At 34.1% G+C, this 10,640-nt stretch overlaps 1 protein-coding gene across 1 annotated transcript in view; it reads right to left on the minus strand.

Annotated features, from left to right (window-relative positions):
• The window catches only part of LOC101501739 (uncharacterized methyltransferase At2g41040, chloroplastic), a 14,579-nt gene extending 4,523 nt beyond the window's left edge, over positions 1 to 10,056 (minus strand). Inside the window, exons 1-6 of the mRNA XM_004488413.4 lie at positions 9,768 to 10,056; positions 9,123 to 9,223; positions 8,892 to 9,032; positions 8,491 to 8,572; positions 7,863 to 8,056; positions 7,632 to 7,743 (exon numbers count right to left, since the gene is read on the minus strand). Of these exons, the coding sequence (XP_004488470.1) occupies positions 7,632 to 7,743; positions 7,863 to 8,056; positions 8,491 to 8,572; positions 8,892 to 9,032; positions 9,123 to 9,223; positions 9,768 to 9,944 (807 nt within the window). The 5' untranslated portion in view covers positions 9,945 to 10,056. The remainder of the gene's footprint in view (positions 1 to 7,631; positions 7,744 to 7,862; positions 8,057 to 8,490; positions 8,573 to 8,891; positions 9,033 to 9,122; positions 9,224 to 9,767) is intronic.
• Positions 10,057 to 10,640: the final 584 nt, after the last annotated feature.

Raw genomic sequence — 10,640 nt, forward strand, 5'->3', positions numbered from 1 at the left:
CCCAACTGAAGTTGAGCACTTCTTATCACCCACAGTCAGATGGCCAAACTGAAGTGGCTAATAGATGTGTGGAGACATACCTTAGATGCTTTGTAGGGCCTAAACCAAAGCAATGGTTAGATTGGATACATTGGGCAGAGTTTTGGTTCAATTCAAATTACAACAGTTCTGCGGGAATGACTCCTTTTAGAGCTTTGTATGGTAGGGATTCTCCTACACTGTTGAAAGCAGGTGCTGTTCCTTCTAAAGTGGAAGAAGTAAATCAGATGTTTCTCCATAGAGATGCTATAATAGAAGAATTGAAAGCCAACTTAACTAAAGCTCAAAATCAAATGAAACAACAGGCTGACAAGCATAGAAGGGCAGTAGAATTTCAAGTGGAGGATTGGGTTTATCTCAAACTACAACCATATAAATTGAAGTCTTTAGCTTCAAGACCTTATGCTAAGCTTGCTCCTAGATTTTATGGTCCATACCAGGTGGTCACAAGGGTGGGTACTGTCGCCTACAAGTTAGCTCTACCTGTCCATTCTAAAATTCACCCTGTTTTCCATGTGTCCTTATTAAAGAAGGCTCTGAAACCTCAGCAACAACCTCAACCTTTACCCCCCTATGCTGAATGAAGAATTGGAGTTACAAGTACAACCAGAAGACATTACTGACAACAGAGAAGTTAATCAAGGTCATGTTGAAGTCTTGGTAAAATGGAAGGATCTTCCTCTACATGAATGCACTTGGGAATTGGCTGCTACAATACAAGAAAACTTCCCAGATTTTCCACTTGAGGGCAAGTTATTTCTTTTAGGGGAGGGTATTGATACGATTAGGCCAAAGCCTATTATTAAAAATGTATATAGAAGAGGGAATAGGAAGGTTTGGTTGAAACCTTCCTAATTGTAATTCTCTGACAGCTGTACAAAAACAGTTAGCAGTTAGGAATACTATAAATAGAATGTTAGTTCTAATTGAGAGTTAGTTAGAGATTGGGAAAGTTATCACTGGTTGTGGAACCAGAACAGGATCGCAGGATCCTCTGTAATTCCTTCATCCCTTCCATTCTATTCAATTCAATAAAGTTCCATACTAAAACCTAATCAGAATCACATTGATTCTGGGTCAGGGTATTGATTCTTGATTCATTCTTTCGTTTCTTTAATTCTGATTACCAGTGTTATCAGCGATCCAACTAGAGATTTGTAAGTACACAGAACTGTCTGTAGTATAAACTCAAAATATGTTTGCGAGTATCATGTGTATGTATTGCAACATTAAGGCGCATAAAATTAACAAATACAATTGTGGAGGGAATGATTTCTATTTTATTTCTGCACATCTGCCTCAACAAAATATTACGTGAGAAATACTTGTAACACAGCTGATAGGAATGGGTTGGGCCCCACAAGTGATGAGGGGGGTCTCTTAGTAAATAGAGATGAGGTGGGGCCTAAGCAATGGCAAGTATATGTGAGAAAGAATAAGAAAGGGGATGTAGAAAAATAATGATTGCCTAGCTGGCATAGGGAGTTAATATTCCACTAATAAATAGGAATTAATATTCCACTAATAAAGGGGAGTGTGTGCAGAGATAGCTGGATGGTTTTTTATTTTTCAGTTACACCTTATAGGTTGGGCAGTAAGAGAATTGTTTTCTCTAACTGAGGAGCATTAGCTCTGGAATCATTTTCTGTTTTCTTATCAATTAATACAATAATTCTTTTCATCTAATTTTATCTTATCTCTGCTCTATCACTTCCCTATATCGTCCTTCATCATATGATGTATGCGGCCCTTGCTTCTAACAAAAAGAGCACAATCTCTTATGGCATGGTGCTCGCCAAGGTTTTTAAGTCCACCAAAATTCCTCTAAATGATGACATTTCCCTCACTTCTTGCTCCAAGTTCACATTGAAAAATGGGAATTATATGAAAAAGCGTCCTCCTCCACAAAAAGAAGAGAGTTGCATCCTCTTCACCTAAGATATAGGTCCTCCAAATGGTGATTAAGAGGCTGCAAAAAGGAAGAGGAAACAAAATATATTAATTGGTTGAACCAATTATGGAGGAGATAGAATGTTCTCCATGAAGGAAACACCACCTCTGGAAATCCAAATTTTGTTGATTTTGATCAAGTTATCGACAATGATCAAATCAATTCAGAAATGATTGTAGAGTACACTTCAATACTTGAGGTAACTCTCACAAAAAATGGTCTAAATCCCTTCTTTAATCCCACCAAAATCATAACTAGAAACATCTCTCACTCAATTCTACTTTTTACATCTCCCACCAATAGCTCGTCAACTCACTTTGAGCCTAATTCACTCAAAAATTTATTAAAATTCCAAGCCATAACTCCTATGTGCCTCTACAAACTTTTCAACCTTCAACCTTTTCACTGCCATTTTCATCTACAAAATTTGGTTCTTTGGGTTCTTTTTGCATTGCTAACTACTCAAGTGATTGAGAATATCAGTCATCAGGTTATTCTATTGATGAACGTCATCCAAAATTGAGAACAATACCTCCAAAACCAGAAAAGACACTCCCACGATTTTTGAGGAAATGGTTATTTTGCATAACCTTCTAATTCACCAAAGTCAAGAAAATACCACTCTTAAGAAATAGATTACCGATGAAGTCTTCCCAAAATTTGGTCTTAATCCACCTGCTCCTAATTCAGCACCACCTCCTCAATATTTTCCTATTTTATCCATTTCATCAACATCATCTTATGCCTCATCACCATCCTTGACTATATGATGTTGTTGTTATCCACTACCTCTCTTTTTTATATGACAAAAGAGGAGAATAAATTAGGATGCTGATGTTTTAAGTTTTTAATTACGACTGCAATTAGGAACTTAAGAAGTAAATTTTTGTGCACATTGTTGCTTGCTTACTTCTTTTTATTTTCTCAATTTCAATTCTAAAGTAGGACCTGTTAAATTTTTTAACCTTGATCTATGTTCATGTAAAATCATTTTGTGGTATTGTATCATTTTTGATATGAATGGAACACATATATGGTTCAAGATAAAATGGAGGGGAAGCTTTTTGATAAATCAGGCAAGCTTTATCGTCATTTAATTAAAAATCATAATCACAAATTCAAAATATAATTTAAGAGGCTTGTCATCATCAAAAAGGGGATATTGTTGAAGCTAAATCTCAAAAGATAACACACATCTTAAATTATATTTTTAAGATTCTAATCATTATGTGATCTAACTTGTTCTTTTGAGTGTTTTATGATTGAAAATGAGAATTGATTTTAATCTAAGTATCTTACTCATAAGAGAACATAACATCACTAAAAAATGCATAGAAAGAACACTATACCCGATGAAGAAGAACGTTCTCCTTAATGGGAATTTGATAGAAACATTTCTCACATGTTAAAGCCAAAATGCAAATGTTAAAGCCAAAATGAGCACCTAAAATGAATTTAAGTCAACTTAGTAATCGTCAAGGAACAATTATTATGTTTAAGTCATTTCAAGATTATTGCATTTAAGATACTATTTATAAACTAACTTGATTGAAGAATAATGAAATAACATTCTTTATGGAACCAACCCAAGGGAATATGTCAAAAAGGCTTTGAGCGATCCGACCTTGATTTTAGCATTGTTTTTTAATTTTATTTAGATCAGTATGAGTAAGCCAAGTCACATTTTGGCATACAAATAATGATCCAACATTTGAAGAGAACATTATCATTGTCCTGCCACTTGCAAGGACAAAAAGACAAGAATAAAGTAAAAGTGAAAGTTAGCACTTTTTTCCTTCCCTATAAAGCTACAGTAAACAACTTTGAGGTGGCATAAGCTTCAAATTTCTCAACCATCCATCCTTCACAAAAAATTAGAAGAACTTTCTTCTTTGTGAATAGAACATTCTCTTTATTTTGCACTAAAAATGAGGACAACTCAACAAAGAGATTGTGTTTTGCATAGAATAGTGTGCCCAACAACTATATTTTATCTACAAGCAATCTAAACCTCTCCCCATCTATAAATAGAGATGTTTGTTGAACATGAACAAGAAGAGTCTAAGCTTCAATCGTCAACTACTTGTTTCTCACAAGACTCTGTTTGATCATACACATTTCAGTTTTTCTCTTTAATTTAGAATATTACACTTCTGAGTGTGTTGCTATGGTTTTCTTTTACTTCTCAAATTTGTCTTTGAGTATTCATAAGCAAATAACTCAAACACTTATTCATATATTGTAAATATCTCCCAAAGTCTTTCCTCTGTGTGAAGTTTGTTTAAACAGAGATTGTAAGCTTGTTGAGGTTGTGATAATATAGGTTGTAAACATGTTGAGGCTTTACTAATACAAATTGTGTTATATTAGCTTGTGATCTAAAGAAAGTTGTAAAACTGATGAAAGAATGTTGTCTTCAGCAAAATAGTGGAAAATCTCACAAGGTGTGAGAACTGGACGTAACCCAAGGTTAAGCATGAATTGGGATAAATTTTTGTGTGATTCTTGTTACCTTAATGTTTTTCATTTGCACACCGATCACACTAATCAGTGTCATTTATATTTTTCATAAGACAATTTTTATAAAGAATATTTTCTTCATTTTAAACAAACATTTTGATCTAAATTTAAATTGTTATAAGGCCTCAACTCAACATTTTGTTTAAACAGAGATTGTAAGCTTGTTGAGGTTGTGATAATATAGGTTGTACACGTGTTGAGGCTTTATTAATACAAATTGTGTTATATTAGCTTGTGATCTAAAGAAAGTTGTAAAACTGATGAAAGAATGTTGTCTTCAGCAAAATAGTGGAAAATCTCACAAGGTGTGAGAACTGGACGTAACCCAAGGTTAAACATGAATTGGGATAAATTTTTGTGTGATTCTTGTCACCTTAATATTTTTCATTTGCACATTGATCACACTAATCACTGTCATTTACATTTTTTGTAACACCCCGATTTTCAAAGCGAAGGTGTATTTTTTTTTCAAAAGAAATTAAAATAAATCAGAGAATTAAATAAGGTAATACCCTTGGATAAATAATTGAGTCATGATAATTCACAAGCAGCGGAAAAGTTTCTCAAAATATGAATCCAGAGTATTTAGACAACAACAAATGATACATGGAACCCATTCAAATAAGATGTCATACTGACAATATTAGCAAAGGTGCAGTTTTCCAGTTCAAAATAACGTAATCCAAAAGAAAGACATATGTTCCCTCTATGTCATCCTAATCTGGTCATTCTACAAAAAACTATAGCTATACACCCTGAGTGATCTCCACGCGCCCCGTGAGATCCTCCTAACATAGCTCCAGTCAAGCAATCCCATCTACATTCCCATCCGTAGGGTACGAACCGGTAGGATCGTCCTGGCTCTCATCTGAGGGCAAAGCCCAGATTTCCACAATAGTTGTAAAGGGTCACCAACCGAAATTAACAGTTAACACATAACATTTAAATTTTCAAATGCACAAGATAACCTTTCAACCTAGCATGCACCTTAAAAGGGTTTTCCATATGCTAAAAGTTCATATAACACTTGCCAAATAAAAATGAAATCAAAATAAAGTTCTCAATCCATCAAGTAATACATAACTAACCAAGACATTGATAAATCAATTGAGCAATCTGTTATCTAACTCAAAATAAGAATTTCTACTAAGCCAATCAATTTCCAAATCGATTTCCTGAAGGTTTTTAGTGAAATTTGAACTCTGGGCTTAATTCAATCGATTGGGCAATCGATTGACAGAATAGCTGAGCCACTGACTTAATGCCAATCGATTTCCAAATCGATTTTCACAGGGTTTACCCCTTTTGAGGTGGTGTATGGCAGGAGACCTCCAGTATTGGTGCATTTTTTGGAGGGAGAAACCAGAGTAGAAGCTGTAGCCCAGGAGTTAAGAGACAGGGATGAAGCTTTGCGTCAATTGAAAGCTAATTTACTCAAAGCTCAAGAGTACATGAAATACCAAGCTGATAAAAAACGCAAGGCAGTTCAATTTGAGATTGGTGATTGGGTTTTCCTCAAATTACGTCCCCATCGACAGCAATCGGTGGTGCATAGAATTCATCAAAAATTGGCTCCCAGATTTTTTGGTCCTTATCAAGTCATTAAGAAGATAGGGCAGGTTGCTTACAAGCTACAGTTACCAGCAACATCTAAAATACATCCTACTTTTCATGTTTCTCTATTGAAGAAAGCTGTAGGCAATTATACTGCTACAACTCAATTACCTAGCAGTTTGGAGTCTGACACTGGGGATATTATTCCTGCTAAGGTTTTGTCATGGAGGGATAAGTTTGATGGTGGGCAGCATAAGCGAGAATGGTTGATTCAATGGGAAGGCATGGATGTCGGAGATGCTACCTGGGAAGAGGAACTGCTGCTGAAGAGTCAATTCCCTGATTTGCGCCTTGAGGACAAGGCTACTGTTGAAGGTGGGGGTGATGATAGGAATGGGCTGGGCCCCACAAGTGATGAGGGGGATCTCTTAGTAAATAGAGATGAGGTGGGGCCTAAGCAATGGCAAGTATATGTGAGAAAGAATAAGAAAGGGGATGCAGAAAAATAATGATTGCCTAGCTGGCATAGGGAGTTAATATTCCACTAATAAATAGGAATTAATATTCCACTAATAAAGGGGAGTGTGTGCAGAGATAGCTGGATGGTTTTTTCATTTTTCAGTTACACCTTATAGGTTGGGCAGTAAGAGAATTGTTTTCTCTAACTGAGGAGCATTAGCTCTGGAATCATTTTCTGTTTTCTTATCAATTAATACAATAATTCTTTTCATCTAATTCTATCTTATCTCTGCTCTATCAACAGCTTTACTAAATAACAAAGTCTATTTCTTATTTAAAGAAGATCTATAAGAAACACAATAATTGAAAGTATAAAGAGAATGTGTCAAACAATAAGTTACTAGCACTCCTTGTATTAGGTTCACAAACTTATTCAGGAATATATTATATAACAGAAATATCTTTCGATTGATTTCATATATCTCTAAGAGTAGAAATCTTGATTTTATTATAAAGTACTTAGTTTTCACAATGAAGCAGTAGACAGTGTTATCAAGGGAGGAAAGTGGATTATGGCAGCCATCCAAAAATCCACCATATAGACATAGCATTGTGGACTATGGATAATATATACGGTTTTGCGGCCTATGTCTGCAGGCCTAAAATCCTACATGCTATGACGCCCTGGTGCCACCATGACAGAAATTTGACAACACCAGTAGCCAGTAGGAAACATTGTGTTTAGCAAACATTTCTAACTACAGAGAAATCAATTACAAATTTATTTGCTAAAGAATTAGAGTAAAATATATTAGTTTGAAGCTCAAGTGAAAAGTCTAAAAATTTCTGCATATTAAGACATAGAAATGCAGCACAATGGGAAATGACAAATAATTACCAACAATAAACAATCTAAACCATCGTGCTAAATAAGCAATCAGAGACATGAATTTTTGTTTAGAATTTAAGAGCACACATGGCCCTTTTGTGAAAAGAGTTTTCAAGATGTTAATAGGAATGGCAATTAAACAATAATATCGGTCATTTTAAAAAGTTTACCCCCAACACAAAGATTGCAGCATTCATCAAACAAAGACACATCACTTACAGCATTGGACGGAGATGGCCAGCAATGCAAAGCAGCACCAGCATGAACAGCATCAACTGAACCTGATGCAAAGGGAAGCCTAGAAACATCTGCCCTTACAAGGGCGATATTACTGCAAACAATGAAATGAATTTTTATTAAGCGCAACCACTTATCCTCAAGCAAAGGGGAAACATTGAATTTGAAATTCTTTAGCTGCAATCAGAATCAAGAAGAGGATGAAAACAATACGTGGATGAAAGTGTGTCATCTTTCTTAATGAAATCATTGCATTGGCGAAGCATATTTTCAGAAAAATCTAGAGCAACGACTCCAGAATAGGTTCCAGAATTGGCAAACTTTCGGGAAAATAATCCGCTTCCACAGCTAACATCGATGATCAGACCACCTTTAGCAGGTTCAAAGTACTCTTGAGCCATTTTGAACTGCATTATAAAAAAAATAAAAAGAGCTCAATATATATTAAAATTTCACGAAATAATCTAAAAACGACAGAAACTTACAACCTCAGCTTCCTTTCTGTAATGTATGTGTATAAACAAAGTGGTTTTGTTACAAATCTAGAGAAAAAGAAATCAGAAACAAAGTTTCCCATTTCTATAAACTATAAAGGATTACTCCTTCCACAAACTCTCCAATATACAGAGTGTCCCCCCTCCCATCTATTCTGATTTTCCCTATTTATACAAATATCCACTTCAACTACTCAATTTCTTTAACTGTTCTCTAACTGCCCCTAAATTCTAACAGGTTATTATGTCTACCAAAACACATTTTGGAGTTTGGACAATAACCATGAATATTGTTCAAGTATTACTGTTGGAACATTACAACTGCAGTACTGGCACAGAAAGCGTACCTCTTCTTCAGGACCAGGAAAGCCACTTTGCCTGAAATTCTGACGCCAACCTCTTTCATATAAGAATGAAACAAGAGGACTCCTAATAAAGGTTTATACACAGTGAGAATTTAAGAGCTTTCCCAAATAAATGGACCACGCAGAAAACTGAACCAGATTACAACTTGCGTCACATATGTTAAACAATTATTCATATAAATAAATTAAAATGTCTCCTCAAATCACGAAAAAAATGGAAAACGGATATTTTAAAGGTAGCTATAATATTACTGGTATGTGCCTCATGTGATAATAGTTTCTCATCAAGTATACATAACTAACATGAATAACATAATATCATGAGATCATCAATGACAAGCTAATGCCATGAAATTAGAGACCAATTTATTTTCTATTGATACCTAAAAAGTTCAGTCCGAACTGGTTGAACTTCAGTGTAATCTCTTAACCCAGAAGTCACTGTCAAATCCAGATACCCATCTTTGCTGGTGTATGCTTTTTGACATCTCTTACACTTGAAACCAGACCTGTAGATTGCTGATCTGAAGATGCAGAACCATTAAATAAATTACTATAATTTAGATACATAAAAATTAGATACACCTTCCCTCATGCATATCAATCCAACTTACAAGTTAAAGCCAACAGGACCTTTTCTTATCAATGGTTCATAACATATCGGACATGCGAATAAGTCGACTTGTGTATTCAGATCGTGCTGCGTGGTTAAATCCTGAAGGAAAAATTAGCAATAGTAGTGATATAAGTTTGAGCTTTTTGTTAATGGACCTAACACAAATTCATACAAGCAAAATAGATATAACTTGTTGAATTTACCGCATTACCAAAATCTTCAGTTTTTTCATAACAAAATATCAATGTACTTAAAGACATTGCATTGAAAAAGCACCTCATGAATTAAACTAGCAAATCTTTAACTCCAAGCGTTGGCATAAACTATTTTCAGCTTATTTTCATAAGCTCCTCAAGATAGCTTTTGAAAACAGCTTTTAACTAATAGGAAACAGTTTGACTTCATTATATAAGCTAATTTTCCTATCATTAAAAAACCTAAAAATTTTATACACTAATACTATACTTCTAACAGAACAGAGGGCTAAACGTTAACAGAGTGGATAAACTAAACTAAAAAACATTCAATTATATAAGCTTATAATTTGATGAAAAGATCAATCCAGTTTAATTTCTTAATTCTTAAAAGAGGAGTTTGGGTATAACATTAAATAGAGAAAATGAAAAGGAGCAGAACACTATACCGACTCCACAACAACAGCAGCAGAGGTGGCACGAATTGTGGTTCTTTGGGTTTGATGGGAGCGAAGGAGCTGAAGGCGAAACTGTGATTCAGAAGAAAGGTGAGGGCATTTGGGGAATTCTATTCGATAAAGAGGGCGAAGGAAATTAGAGGCAGCGGTAGCAGCAGACACGGCCATGGTCTTAGAAGGGAGAATTGGCGCAATCAGCTAAGCGTGCCAGATGATCACTCGCTCGCACTCCTCTTTCTCCCCAACTGTGTCCCCTTGTGAGCCGCAAAATTAAATACGGTAAACAATAACAAAACCATTTTTATAAAAAATTAAAAGGTTTGAATAAGTTTTTGATATTGTAAATATTTCATATTTTCGATGTTTCACAATAAATGTGATTTTAGTAAGAAAAATATTTTAAAATAAAATTATTTATAATTTTCAATGTAATGTAGTTAATTTTTTTCTTATACCACTCTTTAATTATTATTATATATACAATTTTTAAAATATTTTTATATTTTGCATTAATAAAAGTGAAAAATTCACCAATAATTAAGATGAATAATTTTATAAAATTAGTTTTTTTTTTCTTTCTTTCTAATGATTGTATTTTTTAATGTGTGGAAAAAATTTAAATAATATTTATTATGAAATAGAAGAAGTATTTCGTTTTTAATCCCTTTAAAAAAAATTCGTCAATAATTTTGGTAGTTGTTTTTAAATCAAGTCAATCTATATTGTCAAAAAATTTAAATTATTTTGTACGTGTATGTTCAGAACATTATAAAAAAAATTTATACAAAATTTTATAATCTTTAACAAAGGGAGAATTAAATATGATTTTATTAGTTTTTGGCACTTAAAATTTATATTTATTTC

This window comes from Cicer arietinum, chromosome 1, assembly GCF_000331145.2.
Source record: "Cicer arietinum cultivar CDC Frontier isolate Library 1 chromosome 1, Cicar.CDCFrontier_v2.0, whole genome shotgun sequence".
Lineage (NCBI taxonomy): Eukaryota > Viridiplantae > Streptophyta > Magnoliopsida > Fabales > Fabaceae > Cicer > Cicer arietinum.